At 32.8% G+C, this 24,140-nt stretch overlaps 1 protein-coding gene across 1 annotated transcript in view; it reads left to right on the plus strand.

Annotated features, from left to right (window-relative positions):
• LOC142338148 (uncharacterized) overlaps nt 1-24,140 on the plus strand; it is a 127,701-nt gene that overhangs the window by 66,836 nt on the left and 36,725 nt on the right. Inside the window, exons 26-30 of the mRNA XM_075387784.1 lie at nt 401-556; nt 13,981-14,125; nt 15,040-15,057; nt 18,965-19,116; nt 19,488-19,661. Of these exons, the coding sequence (XP_075243899.1) occupies nt 401-556; nt 13,981-14,125; nt 15,040-15,057; nt 18,965-19,116; nt 19,488-19,661 (645 nt within the window). The remainder of the gene's footprint in view (nt 1-400; nt 557-13,980; nt 14,126-15,039; nt 15,058-18,964; nt 19,117-19,487; nt 19,662-24,140) is intronic.

Raw genomic sequence — 24,140 nt, forward strand, 5'->3', positions numbered from 1 at the left:
ATTAGTTGGGAGAAGTTTTAACTTTTCTATGATAGCTTTGAAAATGGTATGTATGTATATGTATGTATATATGTATGTATATATGTATGTATGTATAAATGCATGTATGTATGTATGTATGTATGTATGTATGTATGTATGTATGTATGTATGTATGTATAAATGTATGTATGTATTTAAATATATATATATATATATATATTATATATATATATACATATATATAAATATATATATATATATATATATATATATATATATATATATGTATGTATGTATATATGTATATATATATATATATATATAATATATATATATATATATATATATATATATATATATATGTATTTATGTATATAAATATGCTTTACTCAGTTTACATCATGTAACATGTTTGCAGCAACCAATGACAGTGAACCAGATCAACTTGGTAGTCACAGATATCCCAGCTGGAACTGAATTCTCAATCAGTGGCACATCTGACACTTCTGGTACTCCATTCGCTCTTGAACCAGTGCAAGGCAACATATTCACCACAACCGATGGCTCTACTACGGTAATCTTCATCTCCCGTAACAATATTGCAATTTTTTTTGCCTCGCGGTTTTCAGAAGAATAATCTTCCATTGAATTATATTTTGTTGCACTTTCAAACGAAAGAAAAATTGACACTGCATTGAACAGATGACTGTGACAGTAAATACTTAATTGATCTCAAACAAAATTTGTTGTAATTTTTTTTGCGTTCTGCTCATCTTTTTAAGAGATTTTTCCTCTAAGGACACTTCCTATTTTTCCGTATGACTGCCTTGACTTTTCCGCTATCTTATTTGCTCAAAAAAAATTTTTAATCAGTTATCTTTTCTCTGATAGTCAGGATAATTTTATGCATAAAGCTCAAGTTTCGTATCACTCCTTGGAACATAGTAGTAGTAACATCCCGCGGATCAAAGTTTTATAACATCAACATAAAAATTCTCAGATCACAGAATCGTAGCATTTAGTTCATTTTTTAAGACTGCTGACAATATAGAAGCATATTAAGTATATAAATATTAAAAACTTCATAAATGTCTCAGTTTTCCGGCAAAAGACAAAATTTTGAATTTTTGAATTTCAGTTTAGAGACAGAGTCAACATAACATTACTTTATCTTTACGTTCTATGAAGTATGCAATTTTGTCTTTTTCGTGCTTTCAGGTTCAATATAACATTGTATGTGAGATTTTGTCAATTGATTGTTTAATAGCCGCACAGCGATAGCTGGGGCTATTATTGGCCTTCTCTTGATTTTTTTTACGACTCGAAGAGGAGTATTGGTTTTCTCTCGGTTTTTTACAATTCAAAGAATTTGAATTGTATTGGGGCGCTGTCTTTTTTTTTAAGATCTGTTCACACATTTTCATGATTTTTGAAGTCAAATTGGAGTAGTGATTTTGGTCACTCCGAAACAGGAAATGGAGCGAAAAAGCGAGTGGTTTTGCGGCGTGAATTTTTTTCGCTCTAATTTTAAAGTAGAGTGCGAATATGGTTTTTGAACAAAAATTCGGTTTCTCGGTAGTGGTTTTTTGTTCACATGCGGCAATTTCACTCTGATTTTTACTGTTTTTTCGATTTTTTGGATCGGATTTTTTCTAAATGGTTTTCCCAATCCATTTACAGCTCATTCTAGGCCTAGTTTTTTGTTTGAATTAAATTTTCATTTCTCGCTAGTGGTTTTTTTGTTCACATGCGGCATTTTGACATTGATTTTTTTGTTTTTTTTTTCTTATTTTTTTGATCTGATTTTTTAAAATGGTTTTCTCAATTCACTCATAGTCCATTCTAGGTCTAGTTTTTCTGTTTAGTCAATGAAAATTTTTTGAATTGTACGTCAGGACTTGTCCTGCTATGTTTTTTTTTTTTACAGTAATTAGATTTGTTCACGCGGCATTTTGACCTAAAAGCGAAAGTGAGAAAAGCTGTGTTGGTGAACAGATTTTTGCGAAGCGAGAGAAGTTTTTTGATCATGCGCTGCGTTTAGTGAATTTTTTGACTTTGAAAAGTAGTTTTTGACTGAATTGCACATGTAGATAACCGTTTTTAGCCGTTTTTTCGTGTAAGTGGCCCATTTTTTTGCTTTTAATTTGGTTCCTTGTAGAAATAAATTTTATTCGATACTATTGTGAAATGTCAACCTCGGAAATTGATGCCACAATGTTTTGCAGAGCCTGAAAATGCGTTTCAAGTTGAAAATTGGCACATAATTCTTGATTTTTTAGTTAATTTTTGGCTTTCTTTCTTTTTATTTCTTCTTTTTTGGATATTTTAACCGTCTTTTTCTCAAAAGTCAGTTAATATGGCAATTTCTCTTTGATAATTTCTATACTCAACGCCTCTTTCTACCTCGATGTAATTTTGTTCCATAAAATTGTACATATGCTAATCCGATTTTGGTAGTTTTTTCCGATTTTCGTCAGTTTTTCGTTTGTATTTTAGTTGTAATTGCTAGAAATAGTTTTTTTGTGCAACCAGATGGACTTTAATTTCGTTTCAATAAAAATTCAACCAATTTTTGGCGTTAAGTTTTGAGAAAACAGTTAAAACTTTTTCATAAATGCAGTCTTAACTAAAAAGTTCTTTGATCATTTTTTGCAAAATGTTTCAAGGTTTCTTATTTATGAATTCTGCTATTTCCTATTTTTTGGTCTATTCAGGAGGATAGATTTTTGCAACCGATGACTAGTTCTCTTTTCCCTGTCTTGAATGCTGAACAATGAAATGTATTCGCTTTTCTTGAATTTTTTAAATTGATTTTAAACTTTCAAAAATCAAGAAAGTATTTTTGTTACGGTGTTCCTTACATTGTGCCCATATTCGTCGCATTCTAGTTAGTATCGTTCTAGCTTTGTCCTGGCACCTAAATTTTTTTTCGGTATATTGATTTTCTTCAGTTCTTAAAAAAATGAAAGATTTCAGCTTTTTCTTAGATTTTCGTCATTTCTTTGTCGTGCATTTGATTTCATTCAACAAAGGCAGTACTGTGAGTTTGATAGCAAGCTTCTTCCAAAATTTCCACTTATGACTATTTACTGTAGCTTTCTTCCGGCCTTGGTGTTAATTTAAACGATCTGTTGCCTTTGAATATTCTTCTGCTGCTTATGTCTTTTCTATGATCAATTTTATTTTTGATTTAGTATGAAATCATGTTGTCTAGCTCATGTACAAAAAGGAACAGTATAAGTGTGTTGTTTTTTGTCTTAATTGCAGTGATTGGAAGTGTAATGTTAGGTGTTTTCAGATTCTTAAATTTGAGCTTTCTTTTTCGAAAAGATTTAACTTGATTTCTAAGATTTTTATCTGCCGTTTGCTTTCGCGATCTGTTTCAGATTAGAATCATGAATTATTTGAGGGCTATTGATAACCTTGCTAGTTTTTTCAGAGTATCAGGTTTTTGACCACCTTAATTATTTTGGAGTTTTTAACGTTACCAAACGTTTTCAATAATATAAAATTTTGCTGCATTTTTCTCTTGTTGACAGTGGTTTAAGTTTCAACAATTTTTAGAACAGACCTGGAGAGGTAGTGAGTCAATGGTTTAATACGAAAGGTAGTGGCTTCAGCTGCAATTGCGATTTTGTTAGTGAAGTTTTGACGCTTCGAGTTGCTTCCGGAATTCTTCCGGCTATTACGACTCGAAGAGGAGTATTGGTTTTCTCTCGGTTTTTTTTTTTACAGGAAGTAGATTTGTTCACGCGGCATTTTGACCTAAAAGCGAAAGTGAGAAAAGCTGTGTTGGTGAACAGATTTTTGCGAAGCGAGAGAAGTTTTTTGATCATGCGCTGCGTTTAGTGAATTTTTTGACTTTGAAAAGTAGTTTTTGACTGAATTGCACATGTAGATAACCGTTTTTAGCCGTTTTTTCGTGTAAGTGGCTCATTTTTTTGCTTTTAATTTGGTTCCTTGTAGAAATAAATTTTATTCGATACTATTTTGAAATGTCAACCTCGGAAATTGATGCCACAATGTTTTGCAGAGCCTGAAAATGCGTTTCAAGTTGAAAATTGGCACATGATTCTTGATTTTTTAGTTAATTTTTGGCTTTTTTTCTTTTAATTTCTTCTTTTTTGGATATTTTAACCGTCTTTTTCTCAAAAATCAGTTAATATGGCAATTTCTCTTTGATAATTTCTATACTCAACGCCTCTTTCTACCTCGATGTAATTTTGTTCCATAAAATTGTACATATGCTAATCCGATTTTGGTAGTTTTTTCCGATTTTCGTCAGTTTTTCGTTTGTATTTTAGTTGTAATTGCTAGAAATAGTTTTTTTGTGCAACCAGAGGGACTTTAATTTCGTTTCAATTAGAATTCAATCATTTTTTGGCGTTAAGTTTTGAGAAAACAGTTAAAACTTTTTCATGCAGTCTTAACTTAAAAGTTCTTTGACCATTTTTTGCAAAATGTTTCAATGTTTCTTATTTATGAATTCTGCTATTTCCTATTTTTTGGTCTATTCAGGAGGATAGATCTTTGCAATGGATGACTAGTTCTCTTTTCCCTGTCTTGAATGCTGAACAATGAAATGTATTCGTTTTTCTTGAATTTTTTAAATTGATTTTAAACTTTCAAAAATCAAGAAAGTATTTTTGTTACGGTGTTCCTTACATTGTGCCCATATTTGTCACATTCTAGTTAGTATCATTCTAGTTTTGTCCTGGCACCTAAATTTATTTTTGGTATATTGATTTTTTTCAGTTCTTAAAAAAATGAATGATTTCAGCTTTTTTTAGATTTTCGTCATTTCTTTGGTGTGCATTTGATTTCATTCAACAAAGGCAGTACTGTGAGTTTGATAGCAAGCTTCTTCCAAAATTTCCACTTATGACTATTTACTGTAGATTTCTTCCGGCCTTGATGTTAATTTAAACGATCTGTTGCCTTTGAATATTCTTCTGCTGCTTATGTCTTTTCTATGATCAATTTTATTTTTGATTTAGTATGAAATCATGTTGTCTAGCTCATGTACAAAAAGGAACAGTATAAGTGTGTTGTTTTTTGTCTTAATCGCAGTGATTGGAAGTGTAATGTTAGGTGTTTTCAGATTCTTAAATTTGAGCTTTCTTTTTTGAAAAGATTTAACTTAGTTTCTAAGATTTTTATCTGCCGTTTGCTTTCGCGATCTGTTTCAGATTAGAATCATGAATTATTTGAGGGCTATTGATAACCTTGCCAGTTTTTTCAGAGTATCAGGTTTTTGACCACCTTAATTATTTTGGATTTTTTAACGTTACCAAACGTTTTCAATAATATAAAATTTTGCTGCATTTTTCTCTTGTTGACAGTGGTTTAAGTTTCAACAATTTTTAGAACAGACCTGGAGAGGTAGTGAGTCAATGGTTTAATACGAAAGGTAGTGGCTTCAGCTGCAATTGCGATTTTGTTAGTGAAGTTTTGACGCTTGGAGTTGCTTCCGGAATTCTTCCGGCTATTATGACTCGAAGAGGAGTATTGGTTTTCTCTCGGTTTTTTTTTTTACAGGAAGTAGATTTGTTCACGCGGCATTTTGACCTAAAAGCGAAAGTGAGAAAAGCTGTGTTGGTGAACAGATTTTTGCGAAGCGAGAGAAGTTTTTTGATCATGCGCTGCGTTTAGTGAATTTTTTGACTTTGAAAAGTAGTTTTTGACTGAATTGCACATGTAGATAACCGTTTTTAGCCGTTTTTTCGTGTAAGTGGCTCATTTTTTTGCTTTTAATTTGGTTCCTTGTAGAAATAAATTTTATTCGATACTATTTTGAAATGTCAACCTCGGAAATTGATGCCACAATGTTTTGCAGAGCCTGAAAATGCGTTTCAAGTTGAAAATTGGCACATGATTCTGGATTTTTTAGTTAATTTTTGGCTTTTTTTCTTTTAATTTCTTCTTTTTTGGATATTTTAACCGTCTTTTTCTCAAAAATCAGTTAATATGGCAATTTCTCTTTGATAATTTCTATACTCAACGCCTCTTTCTACCTCGATGTAATTTTGTTCCATAAAATTGTACATATGCTAATCCGATTTTGGTAGTTTTTTCCGATTTTCGTCAGTTTTTCGTTTGTATTTTAGTTGTAATTGCTAGAAATAGTTTTTTTGTGCAACCAGAGGGACTTTAATTTCGTTTCAATTAGAATTCAATCATTTTTTGGCGTTAAGTTTTGAGAAAACAGTTAAAACTTTTTCATGCAGTCTTAACTTAAAAGTTCTTTGACCATTTTTTGCAAAATGTTTCAATGTTTCTTATTTATGAATTCTGCTATTTCCTATTTTTTGGTCTATTCAGGAGGATAGAGCTTTGCAATGGATGACTAGTTCTCTTTTCCCTGTCTTGAATGCTGAACAATGAAATGTATTCGTTTTTCTTGAATTTTTTAAATTGATTTTAAACTTTCAAAAATCAAGAAAGTATTTTTGTTACGGTGTTCCTTACATTGTGCCCATATTTGTCACATTCTAGTTAGTATCATTCTAGTTTTGTCCTGGCACCTAAATTTATTTTTGGTATATTGATTTTTTACAGTTCTTAAAAAAATGAATGATTTCAGCTTTTTTTAGATTTTCGTCATTTCTTTGGTGTGCATTTGATTTCATTCAACAAAGGCAGTACTGTGAGTTTGATAGCAAGCTTCTTCCAAAATTTCCACTTATGACTATTTACTGTAGCTTTCTTCCGGCCTTGGTGTTAATTTAAACGATCTGTTGCCTTTGAATATTCTTCTGCTGCTTATGTCTTTTCTATGATCAATTTTATTTTTGATTTAGTATGAAATCATGTTGTCTAGCTCATGTACAAAAAGGAACAGTATAATTGTGTTGTTTTTTGTCTTAATCGCAGTGATTGGAAGTGTAATGTTAGGTGTTTTCAGATTCTTAAATTTGAGCTTTCTTTTTTGAAAAGATTTAACTTAGTTTCTAAGATTTTTATCTGCCGTTTGCTTTCGCGATCTGTTTCAGATTAGAATCATGAATTATTTGAGGGCTATTGATAACCTTGCCAGTTTTTTCAGAGTATCAGGTTTTTGACCACCTTAATTATTTTGGATTTTTTAACGTTACCAAACGTTTTCAATAATATAAAATTTTGCTGCATTTTTCTCTTGTTGACAGTGGTTTAAGTTTCAACAATTTTTAGAACAGACCTGGAGAGGTAGTGAGTTAATGGTTTAATACGAAAGGTAGTGGCTTCCGCTGCAATTACGATTTTGTTAGCAAAGTTTTGACGCTTCGAGTCGCTTCCGGAATTCTTCCGGCTATGTTTTTTATTTCGTCGTCATGATTTTTGTTACGACCATATGACGTCACAGCCACTTTTTGTTCATTCGCTCATGCCATTTCAACTGAATTGCATGTGTGACGTCTTTTTTCGCTCTTAGTGGAGCGACTTTTTTAGTTCATGCGCGTGATTAAATTTTTGGTCACACTTGACTTACCTCACTCTCAAAAATGACTTCCTCACTTTGAAATTGACTTTTATTTACTTTAATTCAAAGAGATAATGTCAAATGGGTGTGTGTCACTCTAAATGATGGTTATTAGAGATCAGCTAATAGAGGCAGCAATAACTTATACAGATTTTTAATCAAAATTTAACAGATCAGCCTCAATGAAAAGACGAATTTTTTGGTCTGTCTTTTTTTTTGTTTTTTTTTAGACTTTCTATCTACGAATCTATTGCGGCTATTTTCTGGCAATCTGCCAGATATGTTAATCGTTTCCTTTTAGCATCCCGTTGTTAAAAGATAGTGAACGAGCTATTGTCAGCCTTCATTTGAATTTTTTTTCCTCATCTTTGGTTTTTTACTACCTTTGAAGTCAATCTCACCTCAAATATATTTTATAGCTGCGAAGCTGTAAGCTGAGCGGAGCTATATTGCGGTTCTCTTGATTTTTTACAATTCAAAGTATTTGCATTGTATTAGGGCGCTGTCTTTTGTACGACTCGAAGAGGAGTATTGGAGAAGTCCTTTTTTAAATCAATTTTATTGGAGTGAATTTTGAAGCAGGAAATGAAACACATGAAAAAATTCGGAGTGATTTTGTTGCTGAATAAAATGAAGAGTGGAGCTTTTGTTCATATCGCTGTTTTCTAGAGAGCGAGAAATTGAAGTGTAAAAAATATTCTGTAAGCGAGCGAAATTTTTTAATCACGTGCGGCATTCTAAAGCAGTTTTTTCAATTTTTTTGGTTAAGAGGTTTGCTAATGGTTTGGTTTTAATTTTAGGCTGGTTTTGGTAGAGGTTTGAACATTTGATCAGAATTTTTATCATATTTTAACAGATTTGATTTCCTTGTTTTTACTTTTTTTCATGGTTTTGTGTCAAGATAATACTAAATTAGTGGAGGCACCGTTGTCTGATGAGTAGTTGGATGGCGTTGTCTGATGAGTAGTTGGAAGTGGATTTCCTCTTCGAGTCGTTTCCGGAATTATTTTTGCTATGTTTTTTAAGATCTGTTTACACATTTTCGTGATTTTCGAAGTCAAATTAGAGTTGTGATTTTGGTCTCGCCGAAACCGGAAAAGAAACAAAAAAAAGAGTGGTTTTGCGGCGTGAATTTTTTTTGTCTAATTTCAAAATAAATGGAGAAAACATTTGCAAGTTTTGTGGCTGATATTAGCTGTTTATAGCAGTTTTGGTGGTCTTTAATTTTGATTGACTTTTTTTTAATAGTATTTAAGGACAATTGGCTCAGCTCGAGCAACTTTTTGCCGATTTTTGTATGCTATTTATAGTTTTTGCCTTTTTCTTCTGATCTTGCGCTTCTCGCTGTCATTTCTCACTCTCTCTAGCAGATTTTTTTTGCATGTTTAGATTTTGATCATAGGTGACTTTTTGAACTTTAAAATTCAAGTTCATTTTAATTTGTTTAAGGTCAAAAGAACTCGTATGTGTAAAAAAGGTCCCTTATGATAAGACTTCTGTGCAATGGATTTTAACAAGCTTTATTATTTTATCGCTGAATTACTTTACTTAGTTTTTTGAGCGGCGTCTATAACGTTTTAAAAATATTTCTTTATCTGTTCATCTCTATTATACGGCACGCAAGTCTATTATTTCGAAGCTATTCCAGCAATCTGATGGCTATGTTTTTTATTTATTCTCACATTTGCTCATAAAATTTGTAAATGAGATCCCTTTCTACACTTACTGAATTGATTATTTTGTTGATTCACTTCGAAAAAATCAGCTTCGAATTTGTCACTCTAATTGAAGATTATTTGAAGACAGTTCTGAAACACTGACGACAGTAATGGACAATTCCGATAAAATTATTCATCAGATTAATCGTTTTATTTTTCAACCAAATCTGGACATCATAACAATTAAAAGCATAAATCATTTTTCAGATAGATGTGTCTTTTTTTAGTAGTGATCTAACGTTGCCAGTCAAAAAAGCAATGACAACCGTTATTTTGGATAATCTGCTATTATCGAATCTTCTGGTTTCTCGTAATACAATCGTCAGGTTCTTTTTTCTTTTTTGCATCTCTTTTGCGTTTCTCCATTTTCGTCTATTTTCATTACTAGAAAATGCGGTTGCGAAAAAATTTCTAGCGTTTATTGAGGACCTCGTCTGCGTCGAGCCTTTTTTTTGTCTGGCCAATTTAAATAATTAGAACAAGCTTTTTAGCAGGCTTTCTGTAAGAATTTCTGTAAGAATTTCTTGCAACTGATCTGGTCAGAGTGACGGTGTTGATATCAACTCTTTTTTGTGTTTATGGGAACTGAATCACTTAGTCTTACTTTGACGAATAAGTGATGATTGTGATGCTTCTGCTCTTTCATTCAACAAAATAATTCTAAATCGAATGCCCGTGGAGTTCTCTTACACTTTTTGAGGTGAGACTGATCTCCTCATCTCGGAATAAGAATTGGACTCATGGAATCATAAAATTAAGAACAAGAAGATTCATGCTCTCACAGTATTTTTTGTGTTATTGATGTCATACAATGGCTTTAATATCACAGATTGGCACAATTTTTTCCGCGGATATCACCACGCAATACACTTGTTGTGTTCTAATTTCAGTCAATGGTAGAAAAAAATTACAAGGACATTTAGATTTTTGTTTCTTTTGATTATAGTTTAAAATGCAGTATTTTATGTTTGCTCTGCAATGAAGCTTGAATCAATTATTCCATTTTTTATGTAAGATTGTTTTTGCTCGAGAATATTCTCTAGAACGCTGGACTGATTTGACTTTGAGTAATTTTTTTGCGATTGACCATTTAATTTTGGCGTGATCTCAATTGCTCTACTTCGGAATTTACGACGCTATCTTAGCTCACTATATCTCACTGCTAAATAGTTAATTGCGTCCTACTAAAGAGATAGATATACATCACAATTATTTCATTTTATCTTTTCCTGTATCTATAGTGGTTAATGTACCTCAGCATGATAGTCTTCCTCAGTTGTTGTTCCGTGTGGGGGGAGGAACTATATACTCAAGCGGGTTTTTTGTTCAGTCAATTTTTTCCGATCGATATATTCGTCGCAGAGGATTGTGAGTGGTGTCATTGGAAAGCCCGTCCGGCTTAGAAGATTTGATTAGAACGGTTGTTTTTAATTTTGTTATCGAGGTTATCTTTTCGAGGTTATCTTTTCGCGTTATCTTTTTAGCATAAGATTGTTGTTGAATAGTTCGATCCAATTTTCGATTAAAATTGTTGCTAACTGTTTCAAAATTTACCTTTTTTGGTCGAAATTGAAAAAAGCTTTTTAGTCCACTTTGTTCAACTTTACCTGATTAACACGCCTGAAAACTGCTAACACAATCTTCTTTGAGTCCAAAGAAGGCAAGTTTTGATTTTGCATTCTTTTGTTATTATAACTTAAAAAAATTTGCAAAATGCATGATTCGTTTTTGATTTTTTGACTCATTTGGAAACAATTTATCCATATCTATAATGTTCGGAATAATTAGTTGCTGCAACTGGATGAACGGCACTAGCAAGGCTGGTTTTGGTGTTATGGCTCTTTTTCGACAGCAGAAAATTTGTATTGTAATCAGTCAGTAATTAAAAAAATATTTTTGCATTTTTTCCTTTTTTGAACGTTAATTAAGAAAAAAACAATTCAATTCAAAGCATACAAGAACTGTTTTGTGGCTTACTATGGAATTTCAATAGAAGCTTTTTAGATTTTAAGTCAAATTTTTTTGGTCATTTCGATTTTCAAAAATATATATTTTAATTTAACAATGGATTATTTAGATTGGCGACTTTTTTCTCTTTTTTGGTCCACAAGTAGCATAAAGTCAATAAAAACAGGTGGCTTGTTCTTTCTAATGAGTTTAGATTTTTTAAGTGTTTTTATTGTTAAGTAATGGGTTTTCAGCTTTGATACTACGATTTTTCACAGTCTTTGAGGTTCCTTTTATTGTTTTGTCACATTATTTGACAAGTCAGAGATCACAATACTGGCAATTAAATTGGCGACACAACTGAACACATCGGTTTTCCGGTGAATTTATTGTGTTGTTTACGGTTTTAACTGATTCGACGCCGTCTTCTAGCGGAAGTTCTTGGAATTTTTCGGTTTTGTCTTTATTTGTCGACCATTTGTAGTCCAATTTGTTTTTCGGATAGTTGCAGTTCTTATGGATATAAAGGGGAAGCTGTTAATTGATTTTGCGTGATAGCTTAATATTTTCTTGTTTTGATATCAATTGTTTTGATTATAGACGTATTTTTTATGTTTACCTTTTTCTGTACTTTTTTGTTCATCAGGCTACCTTGTTCATCAGGCTACCTAGTCTCATTAATTACAAGGATCATATCAAATTATTGTTTCACAGAAAGCGCAATTGAAGATAACAAATGTTTTGAGTGCATTGCTTACTGACTTATTGTCCTCGATACCGGTTTTTTGCAAAAGAATAGTGTAAGTTTTGGTTTTGTCTTTGTTTGTCGCTATTTTTTTAGTCGTACGATAATTTCGGAAAAACTTCAGTTGTTAACAATTTTTCTGTTGATTTACAGAGGAAACTATTTACACAATTAGTCGATTTCTAAAATGTTTCTTTACTTTGAATTCAATTGTTTTAAGAAAGACGTCTACGTTTTTTGTACTTGCAGTTTTCGGTACTTTCGTTCACTTGCTACCCTCTCTCATTAAATACGGGTCTCAACAATTTGATGGTGTCTACGTAACACACAATTGAACTTATCAAACAATTTTAGTGCATTTTTTTTATTGCTTTAATCGCTTCGATGCCTGTTTCATTTGCAAAATATTATTTTATTTTTTGAATTTTGTCTTTATTTATCGTTCTTTTTGTAAGCTTATGATTATTTCTAGATAATTTCAGATGTTAATGGCTCCTTTTCTATAGGCAGGGAAAATTTTGTTTGTAGTGGGGAAATGGCTCTTTTTTCATAAGCAGTGAAAGTTTTGTTTGTACTGATTTCACTTTGCAGCTAACGTTTTTCATGACCTAAAAATCAAATGTTATTGAAAAAATTTGACTTCTTTTTTAAATTTGCACATTGCTATTCTTTTGGTTGACATCTTACCTAGTATCAATTCCAGTTTTTTTAAAAAAAAACCAATTGAGCCATTGAAGTTTTTTTACTGCTTTGTTTATTGTTTTAACGGCTTCGGCAACCTTTCTGCACAGTTTAATTTAAAGCTGGCTGTTTGTGTCTTTGTCATTATTTTGAATACGTAGGACAAATTCTGAATAATGATAGAAAGGTTTTCAGTGGTTTTCTTTGGAGAAATTATTGAACCTATTTCATGAGTTCAGTTAGTAGCTAATGTTTCTATGACTTTGAAAATATTTGTTTTTCGAAATGTACAAATATATGTTTTTTTAATACTGGTTAACTCGTCTCATTTTTCAGAGGTCATATATATCTCACTATTAGTGTTCAATTGGTACGCGATGCATTATATCTTAGTTTTTAAAGAATATGTTTTGGTTTAAGCGGCTTCAATACCGTTTTTTCTGCAAAGTATAACGGAATTTTTGTATTTCTTGTCTGATTTGGCGTTTTGTTTTTGTAAACGTTGTCTGGATATTCTGCATAAAAACAAGTATAAATATCTTCATATCGAGGAAAGAAAGTGCACAAAATTATTTAAAACTCCAATTGTTATCTAACGGTTTTCTTTATTTGCTATTATTATTTTTTAAACAATATAAATGTATTTTTTTAACTTTGCCGTTTTTGATCATTTTAGTCTACTTGTTACTGAGTGTCATCAGTTACCGGTCCCATGTTTTTTCTATTGAAGTACCAATATGTTTGTTTGGTTTAGGTTTTATTTAACCTTGTTTTAACTTTGTTAATATGTATTTTTTTTAAAAAGAGCGGACATTGAGTTTTGGATGAAAATGTTCGCTGTTGCTATTTGATTCTTTGTCTTGTCTCGTAGTTTTAACAACGTCAGATCTCATGAGCCACTAATGTGGCATTATTTACCTTTCTAAGTTATTTAAATTGGAACATTATGTGCGGGGTCGGAACAATATGTGCGAACGCACATTACCGAGCCTCTTTTTTTCAATCAGGTACTTTTCTTGGTAGCAGATTTTAAAAAATACTTCTATTTAAAAATTTAGATTGAGGTGTCTTAAGATCGTATTCAGTATTAATCATGATTTAATTATGCTGTTACTGCGGTTTTGACAGTTATTTTGCGGTATGTTGATAATAGAAAAATTTTCATTAAATGCTTATTTCTTATCGAAAGGTTTTATCTTATCAAAAACCGTTAAAAACATATTTGAATCAAGGTTTGATTTCTCATTTGTTGTTTACCACAGCACTTGTACCAAACTTCCTGTGGGTACTAAGCTGTTTATGATAACTCCTATGTTTTTTTCAATCAATGTAAGAACTTTAAACTTGATCAACAAATAGTTGATCTCTACACTCCACTTCAAGTTCTCACTATTTAGTTGTGTTAACACCTGTTCTCGCTTTCGTGAAGTATTCTAAATTTTTTCCAGGTGTGGTTCCCACTGAGCGAAGATTCTGCTCCAGAAGCGATCGTGTTCGCCACTCCGGACAACGAAATCATAGTTTTCACTCTCGTCATTGGAATCAAAAACTGTGCTGAGGGGACAGTGATGCTCACAATGGAAGGATGCTACAGTTCGTAGATGAAAACATTTTTTGAAATACAAACTTTTACAATTACTATTTTACTGCTATCAATTTAGTTTTACAAATTAAGATCAAGATTTTTCAGTGTCACGCTAATAAAATATCATAATTCTCACAATCTTGACCAATCGATATCATGTATCATTTCAAAAAATTGTACGCTAAATCAGAAAACTAACCTACGTTATTGGGTCTTTCAAAATATCGCATTTAGTGAAGCCTATATGTACAACTCTCACAATTTTGAAGATTTTCATACAATTTGATAGAACCTGCAGAATGGTAATTACTATCTAATTTTGCGAAAAAAAAAACAAAAACACTGATTGAAAGCGCGACGTGAACTGGTGACATTCTAAGTCAGCTGATTTCTCAACTCTTGGGTAATTGAACAAATATTTTGCCTCTGACAACAATTTGATTGGTAACACGATTGCGCAAAACTGAGACATGATTATTTCATAAAAGATTTAATCAAACACGATCGACATGCACTCAGATAGCCGAGAGTTCAGAAAGCCAAAATTAATCGAATTCCTAGGAGCAATTCGGTTGGTTGGTTTTTGCACTCAGCTAATATCTCTTAATTCTGAATGGTCAATCATTATAAGAACGGAAAATGAAATGACGATCAAGAAATTGCATTGAAACGCCGTTCAGTGACTTGTAAACGATTACTTGGCAATGACTGGCTGGCAAATGAGCAAATTTTGTTGCTCTAGATTGTATAATTTTGGCTTTTTGAAGCACTTCGAACGTTTGGGTTATCTAACATGCCACTACCAATGAAAGTGCAGGTTCTGCTTTTGTTTTTAATGTTGTTTAATTATTTTCGTTGATTTTTGGAACGGAAACATTGTTACAAAAAAAAACAATTGAAAGACAGATTTCTCGATTTTTAGAGTCGACAGCTGTTTCCGGTAAGGCAATAATTACCCGGAACTAAACCGTTTGTGCTTGGTGATTGGTTTGTACACATGTTGAAATGGTGACGGGACAGTATATCAAATGGACAATTGATCAACCATACTAAAAGTCGTACAGCCGATTAAAAAATACGCATTATTAATTGCTCTCGAACGAAGTTTGAACCAAATTTTTGTTCAAGTTTGCGTATTTTTGAATATAATTTTTTCGCCTGATCATTTTTGCGCTTTTGTTCTAGACCAGTCTTCACTTTCAAGTGATTTTTGACGCTTGACTTTTTAATTCAGGGTGATATCATTTGCTGTCCTTGCGAAATAAAGTTTGCTGCTAAAATAAAAGAGATTGATTGAGTATCAAGGGCGTTATAGCTTAGTTGTTAACATGTAAGACTGCCATCCTGGAGGTCGCTTGCTCAAACACTTGTCGGTTTTTTGCAGCCATAAAAAATTTCTAAGATAATCCCCCACTAAATTGAATTGCCCCCTCCCCCTGCTTGTCGTTCGAGAGTAATTCATCTGATGTTTGTCAGTTTATGTTACTTTTTGGCCAATTGCATGCTTAAAAGGTTGCGGTCAAGGTAGCCAAGTTTTGATTGAAAAAAACGTTGCAAAAAAATATAGCAGATAGCATTTATTAACTGTTCCTTGTCATGTTAAGCAGTCCTCTGACGCGCCCGCATTGATGTTTGAAAATATGAAGCATTTTGTTTCTCTGGTTATTGGGAATACATTCCAAAACGCAAATAGCATATGCTGTCTTCAATGTAATGAGTTTCATTTTTAAAATTACATGACTAAGCGAGAGAATTTTTTTCATCATGCTCTTCGATCAGTGAATTACTTTTCGACTTTTAAAAGTGTTTTTTGACAGAATGCCGCATATGGATAACATTTTAGCCGTTTTTTCGTCCAATTGGCCCAAATATTTTTGCTTATAATTTAGTTTTTTGTAGAATAATTGTCAATAGAGGCCTTTTTTGATATTTGAACCTCTGAAATGAATATTAAACTATTTTCGAGAGTCTAAAAATGCGTTGTGAATTCTAAATGAGCGCACATTTCTCATTTTTTAAATTCTTTTATGGCTTTTTTAAAATATCTTTTTTTTTGGATCTTAATGTGGATTTTTTTTCAAAAATCAATGCATATGACAATTTAACTTTGATATTTCATGCATTGAATGCCTCTTTATACCGTGATGTATTTTTGTTTTTATATAATTGTACACATGATTGACCGATTGTGGCAGTTTTTTTCCAATTTTTATGTTTTTTGTTTGTTTCTGGAACTAACTACCAAAAAAATTTTTGTAAATTGTCAGGGATCTTCATTTTCTTTTACTATTAATTGAAACATTTTGTGGCGTTCAGTATTTAAAATTCTTCATTAAAAATTGTTCATGTGCAGTTTCGAAAAATTTTTGACTAATTTATTGGAAAATAATTTATTGTTTCCAGTTTTTGTACCCTGTTTCTACATTTCAATTTATACAAAACGATAGCTATGTAATTTTATAATAAACAAGGAAATGTAATTGTTTTCTTCTTTATTGTTTTACAAATTGAATTTAAACTTTAAAAATTGTTTACAAATTGAATTTTACAAATTGTTTTACAAAAATCATGAACTGGGGTCTTTTTTTCATTTTCTGCCTACTGTTGTTATTCTCATCCTTATAGCGTGTATCAGTCGTTCATTTTCCTGAGACCTACAGTTCCAATCAGCTATGTTTATATCAGTTGTTAAAAAATGACTTTAGTCTTATCCTCAGATTTTTATTTTGTTTGCAATTGATTTCATTTGACATAGTGCGGCACATAGTGCGGCACTTGAAATGCCGCTTAATTGTTTTGACTGATAGCTACTTTCTGCGAAATCTATTGGGTTTTTATTTTAGATAGTAAACAATTTTTGCCTTTGTATTATATTCTGTTTCGTTGGTCTTCTGTCGATAAATTTAAAAAAGTCTTCTGTCGATAAATGTAAAAACTGTTTTGCTGATTTTCAATCTTAATAAGAGTTTTGGCCTATTGTATTGTTTTACTGAATTTGTTGGTAATTGAAACGAAACCTTATGCCTATATCTGTAAGCTGTGTTTGCTACAGAAGATGCAAGTTTCTTTAGCCACAAAGTTGTCTCTCTCTATGCCATTTGACAAAGAATTGGGAAATTTTACAGAAATTTGTTTTCATTTTTCTCGTGTTGTTCAGTTTTTTCTCGCGAGAAGTATCTGAACTCATTAGGAATTTGTTGATATTTTAAAGTTGGATCACTACTTTTCATTGCAAGGAACAATGATGTTAGATTGTTAGTTTGTATGTGCACTTATATTCCATGAGAAATAAATTGAGGTTTCCAAATTTTTCATGTTAATTTTTTCTGTCAAATTTGTTTTGTTCTTTGGCTTAAGATTGTTGTTTTTTATGTTTTGATGCGTTATGCAAGAAGATATAAACTATTTGAGTTATCTTTGAGGGGGTACAAATTCGAGTCATTTTCGGAATTCTTCCGATTATGTGTTTTTTCGTCGTCAAGATTTTTGTTGCGACCATATGACATCACAACTACTTCAAGTCTATTTTTTGTTCATCATTCATGCAATTTCAACTGAAGTGCATGTGTGACGTCATTTTTCTCTCTTTTTGGAGCGAGTTTTTTGTTCATTCGGGTGATTGAATTTTTGGTCACACGTGACTTACCTCACTCTCAAAAATGACTTCCTCACTTTGAAAGTGACTTCTATTTATTTTATTAATAGCCGCACAGCGATAGCTGGGGCTATTATTGGCCTTCTCTTGGTTTTTTTTATTTCGTCGTCATGATTTTTGTTACGACCATTTGACGTCACAGCCACTTTTTGTTCATTCGTTCATGCAATTTCAACTGAATTGCATGCGTGACGTCATTTTTCACTCTTAGTGGAGCGAGTTTTTTTGTTCATTCGCGTGATTAAATTTTTGGTCACACTTGACTTACCTCACTCTCAAAAATGACTTCCTTACTTTGAATTTGACTTTTATTTACTTTAATTCAAAGAGATAAGGTCAAATGGGTATGTGTCACTCTAAATGAAGGTTATTTGAGATCAGCTAATAGAGGCAGCAATAACTTATACAGATTTTTAATCAAAATATACCAGATCAGCCTTCAATGAAAAGACAAATTTTTTTGGTCTGTCTTTTTTACTGTTTTTTTAGACTGCCGATCTACGAATCTATTGCGGCTATTTTCTGGCAATCTGCCAGCTATGTTTTCAGATATAAGGTCAAGTGAATGTGTGTCTTTCTAAATGAAGTTTACTTGAGAGCGGCTAATAGATGCAGCAATAATGTATACAGATTGTTAATCAAAATATAACATCTCATCCTTTAATCAAAGAAAAATTTTTTTACTGTTTTTAAGACTTCAGATCTACGAAGCTATTGCGGCTATTTTCTGGCAGTGTGCCAGCTAAGTTTTAATTTCTCCACCAATCAGATTCTTCGAAAATTTTGTGTTTTGATACGTCTAGTTGTTGTGATTTTACCCCATAGTGGTAGCACCTATGAACTACTCGCCGCAGCAAATTCAAAGTTTAAATTTAAGAAAATTATCTATTAAAAATTTTGAATATTACAAATAAAGATTTTCAGTTTTTAAAATGATTTTTTCTGTATTCACAAAATTCAACATAAGCCTTTAGGTGAAAAACTAGCAAAGTAAAAAACTAAAAAAAATTTTTACTCCGGGTCCCTCGTTTTTCTCAACTGCTACCAAAATCAGAGCATCTGGAAGAAAATGTAATCTGGGAGTCACCAGCAAAAATGAGGGATCTCTTATTGTCAAATTTGATTGTACTCACTGTAATTGCCTTTACAACCGTTGTTGTGAGAGTTTTTTCAAAGAGAATATTTTATACAGAGGTCAGTTCGACTGCGACGCCCGAGTGTGAAGAGGACATGACAAACGAGGCTCAAAATATAGACGTGGATAAGAATTTTGTCTGTGTGGCTTCTAGTGACAACCCAGATCAAGAAATGATTGAAATCAAACTGCCTACTGGATCGAGAGGGGTAAATTCCATTCTTATTTTTATACTCATTCTTATCATGGAATTATAGGAGCTATAAAGGTACGAAGATATAGCATATCTCCATTAACCAAATATCACTTATATCGTAGATCTTGATTATTTGGCGTGCTTGAAAATAGATAGTCCTAAATTAAAATTAAAATTAAATTACAATTAAAATTAAACGTTTTTAATGATACCACTCACAACTTTCTACGATGAATATATCGATCGGCCAAAATTGACTGAACAAAGAAACCCATTTGAGTATATAGTTCCTCCCTGCCCACTAAAGTGGGGGTCGGAACATTAATTCAAATAACAGTCAAAAATAAAACAAGTTTTTAATGATTTCTATCTCTGAATATTTAGATGAAATTGAACGAAGTGGCTTTCGACATCACAGATGATTCAGGTCTCATGAATGCGTTGCTTCTACCGGTTCTTGTGACAGAAAGCGGCATAATGTACGCCTTGAATGAGCCATCTGGCACCTGGGAGACGCCAGACAATATTCCCCTAATATATGCAAATCTTCATTACGGAGTAAGTTAACTTTTGATAGTAAAACAGAAGGCAAAGCTTTGGACCGGTAGAAACTTCGTTTCGACCGGATTTGAAACTTCGTTCCAAATTTCTGCTGGATGAATTGTATGTTTTTGTTCTAAACTCCAAAGATTCGACAATCTTTATTTTAATCACCAATTCATGGACGGGTTTTCTGCAAAGGATCAATTGGTTATACTTTCCACAATGTTACATGTTAGAAGGTTGAGAACTTGGCTAGAGAACTGAATCCTTGAGGAACAAGAAAGAACGTGAGAACGGGTTATAAGATATGCCCAAGTTCGAGAGCTTAAGACCAGTTGGTGTAAATGGGTAGCACACTAGGCTTGCAAGTAACAGATGCTGGTTCGAATCCAGTACTTGTCCATTTTCACAGTAGTTGCTCCAGCATAGACCCCCTAACATTACATGTTCCCTACAGAAATTTTGAAATTTGTAATCGAACTCCAACTCCAATAATTTCAGGCATGCCATGATAATAATGATAATGGTTTACAACTGAAGTAAAAATGCTGCAAAAAATGGCTGGCATTTCGAGATAGTGAAGATGAGGTTTGAGGACGTCAGGAGCTTCTTTTTTATTATTGTTTCCAACACCAACCATTATCGCCAAATTATACCAATGCATCCTTATCAGGTGCTTTTCTCAAAGTGATAAGTCACTTAAAAACATTTGAATTCCAAGAGCATATATTTACTGCTATATTATACAACGTCGAAAAATATATTAATAACAGAAAACGGTTATTTTTACATTGATGTCCTTTTTTTGAAGTAACTAACGTAACACAAACATTTGTTTGTTGATTAGCATTACAAGTACCAATACCAATCAAATCGAATATTTCTGAACGTAAGTCGTGCCATGATGAATTTGCTGCAACCAAATGGAAATTGGGATTCACTTTCTGTTGCTGCAAATGAAAAGCCTTACGTTGCCTTTTGTTTGCATGAAATTTCAAAAGGTTTGCTAAATTATTACGAATCTTAATTGCAGACCCATCAGGCTTGTTGTAGTTTGGTGCTTTTAAAACTGTCATTCCAGATCAACTTTTGATTTCTTTTAGACTTGTGAAGTTGAAATTACTGGAGACCATAATACAAAAGACGATCAATCATATAACAAGGTCATCCAGAAGGTTGCCTGACGAGCTTTTCAGCTCACAAGCAGGCCACCTTGGCAAGGCTAAAAGGAAAGGAAAAACAGTTTATAGTTGGACTAGTTGAAGATCAGGTCGTGTAAGTCTTTGTTGTCAAAAACATAGATTCGAAAGAAATTGGCAAAAAATGTTTTAAAAGTACAATCATCCATAGCAGATATGTTCTCAGGTATGAGGTGGTTCTCCATCGCATAGTTATAAGCAAGAACTAGTCTTCTGGAAAGTGAAAACTTCATTACTCTACAGTGCCATGGAACAGAAGGGAGAATGCCTCTACTTTTACTCCGTAGATGTATCCTATTGTCAATTTTCTCAATATTCAATAAATCGAGAGGGCTAACTTTTCTGATTTGGCAGAATAATTCTTTGAACAAGAATTTTAAGTAAAGATCGAAAACAGTTTCAATTTGGACTTCAATCAATTTTTTCTGAGATGGAATCAAATTTTTGCTTGAAAAATATTGCCCTTAATATTCTCTTTAGTAACTTCAATATTTCATTCAAATGATTTTTTGTAGTACTACCATATATTACAACACCATATTGTCAGACTGATTTTGCGTAGGAATTGTAAAAACACAAGAGCTGTTTCTTGGAAAAGAGATTGAGAGCTTTGTATATAATTCCACAGAATGTAGCAAGTTTAGTGCATATTCGTTTTATGTGGTCTGTGAAACTCAATTTATTATCAATTATGATGCCCAAATACTTTCCGACTAATTTCTGCGAAGAAGAACCACCCAGTGCGTTGTAGTGTGCGCTACCATTTTTTCCCAAAAATCATAGTATAACATTTGCTGTTATTAACAGTTAATGCGTTTTCCGAAAACCATTCGTTTGCCCTTTCGATGTGATCTGAAAGTTGTTTCTGATTTGAGTTTAGCGGACCAGAGGTGTAAATAGTGGTGTCATCTGCATGCAGGAAATTTTGGGCTGAAATCCGAATTGACGATTCGATATAATATTGAACTTTTTACAAAATGACCACATTCGTTTGAAGAGTATTTTCTCGAATACTTTACTCATTGAACTCAACAGACTTATAGGTCGGTAGTTACTGGGATCTTCACGACTGCCGTCTTTGAGCAAAGGTAAAACGCATGCCTTTTTGAAGTTATCAGGAAAGATACCCTTGTTCAGGCAATTGTTGAAAATTACAGTCAAAACCGGGGCAATGACTGTAATTGAAATTTTCAAAATTATGTTACTTATACCATCATGACCAACCGAGGAGGAGTTTTTCAAGTTTTCGATAGCGCTGACTACCTCATCTGTAGTGAATTCGGGAAGAAATATGGTGTGTTCTACAAGTTTTGTTTTACAAATAAAATTGTTTGTATTGTAATTCTCGGCTAATTTTGATCCAATGGTTGCGAAGAAAGCATTAAATTGCTCAACGTCTAACTCAATTTCATTTTTCTTTTCATCTTTACAGAAGTGATTATATGCATCAAATACACTTTTTGCTTTACCTTTGAAGTTTGCATATTTATCATAGAAATCTTTTTTTGAGTTTCGAAAAGACTTTGTAAGTCTATTTTTTGCTTTCCGAAGTTCATTCAGATTTTCAATAGTAAGAGATTTCAGGTACACTGATCTTGCTTCATCTCTCAATCTTATGTTCTTCTTGACATCTCTGATGACCCAGTTTTTTTAAAAATTTCCGATTCTTAGTAATCGGCGCAAAGCGGTCAAGGACTTCAATAAATTCATTAGTAATGAAATCAATCTGGTCATTAGGATGTTGAAATGAACTTACTTTTTTCAATTTTTGCTGGAGTACCAACAAATACTTGTAAATCGTTTCTGCTTTCGCAGTGCGATCAGATTCCTGGTAAAAATTCTGTATCACGATCATGTTTGCGAAATATTATTTTTGTGTCAATTAGAAGAGAATAATGATCTGATATGTTGCTCTCCAACGTGTGAACATCGGAATCCATAGTTGTGAACATATGATCAACACACGAAGCAGAAGTTGAAGTTACACGTGTAGGAGCATTGTTCCTAATGTGCAGGCCAAAAGATTTCATATACTCAAGGTGGGATGAGGAGGTTCTATTGTTTTTCAAAACATGAACGTTGAAATCGCCGCACACTATAGCACTCAATTTTGAGGAAACAAGGTTCTCAATCACCAAGTCAAATTTCTCCTGGAAAACATCATAATTCATCGAGGGTGGTCGGTAAACAATTGAAAGTCACAAAGTCCTTTGGCTCTGGATGTCAATGGTGAGTATTTCAAGTTCGGTTTCATACTTTACTATCTTGTACTCCAGGCTGTCATGAACAAATATTGCGCAGCCACCACCGCATTGGTTTTTCCGTGTCCTCGAAATAATTGGTCTATAGTTCGGAAGTTTTTATAAAGATAGACAGTCAGTGTCTGAGAGCCACGTCTCACAGAGACATAGAGCAATAGGCTGGTTTTCAAAACTTGCTAAAAAGGCTGCTAGTTGATCATGATGGCTTCTTATTGATTGGATATTCAAAAAAAGAACAAAACCAGTCTCCAGATTGTCCACAAACTTTTCCTTTGAAATCTTACCGAAATCAATTGTACTTATGAAAAGTAGTAGGATTAAAAAATTAGTTCCTGTTGTCCAGCAACGCTGCATATCGACTGAAACGCTTCCGTTAAGTTGTGGGGTATTTTTCTCTGCGGCGAATTACTCAAAAGCCCTTTTATGTAGTCCAGCTTTTGTTCGTCGTCACCCATCATGCCTTTCAACTGATCTAGAACAGAAGCATCATGCACAGGAATCTCGGAAATCACACGTTTAACTCCCTTTGGAGTTGCTTGTGGTGCCATAGAATATTGCTGCCGAAGTCCAAATGGTGGTAGTTTGAAATTAAGTATCACGTTTGTCTTAAGAGGGTTTTTGGAAATCGTCTTGTTTCTCTCAATAATCAATCCTTTGGCAGCTAGTTCGTCAACATCTTTTTTACTCGCAATAGTATGAAGTTGGACGTTATTATCAAATTTGAGCAGAACTTGATGCTTAGAATTATTGGATGTAACTCTGAAATCTTGATCCTTCGCATACTCATAGAGTTCTTTATCTACCTTAGTTAACCGTTCGTCCATAAAAACAGAATTTTGATTCAAGGGATTCAAAAAATTTCGCAGCAACTTTTTCCTTCCCCAAATTCTTGTTTTCAAATCAAAATTATTGAACTTAGCTAAAATGGGTGGAAGTTGAGAAGGGTCTTTGATCTGCGCCAGTTCATGACATCCAACCAGATCCTTCACTGCCTTGTTGATCCCCAACACTCGATTGACAAAGTAAATAACATC

Source organism: Convolutriloba macropyga, chromosome 4 (genome assembly GCF_964194025.1).
Source record: "Convolutriloba macropyga chromosome 4, txConMacr16.3, whole genome shotgun sequence".
NCBI classification, from domain to species: domain Eukaryota; kingdom Metazoa; phylum Xenacoelomorpha; order Acoela; family Convolutidae; genus Convolutriloba; species Convolutriloba macropyga.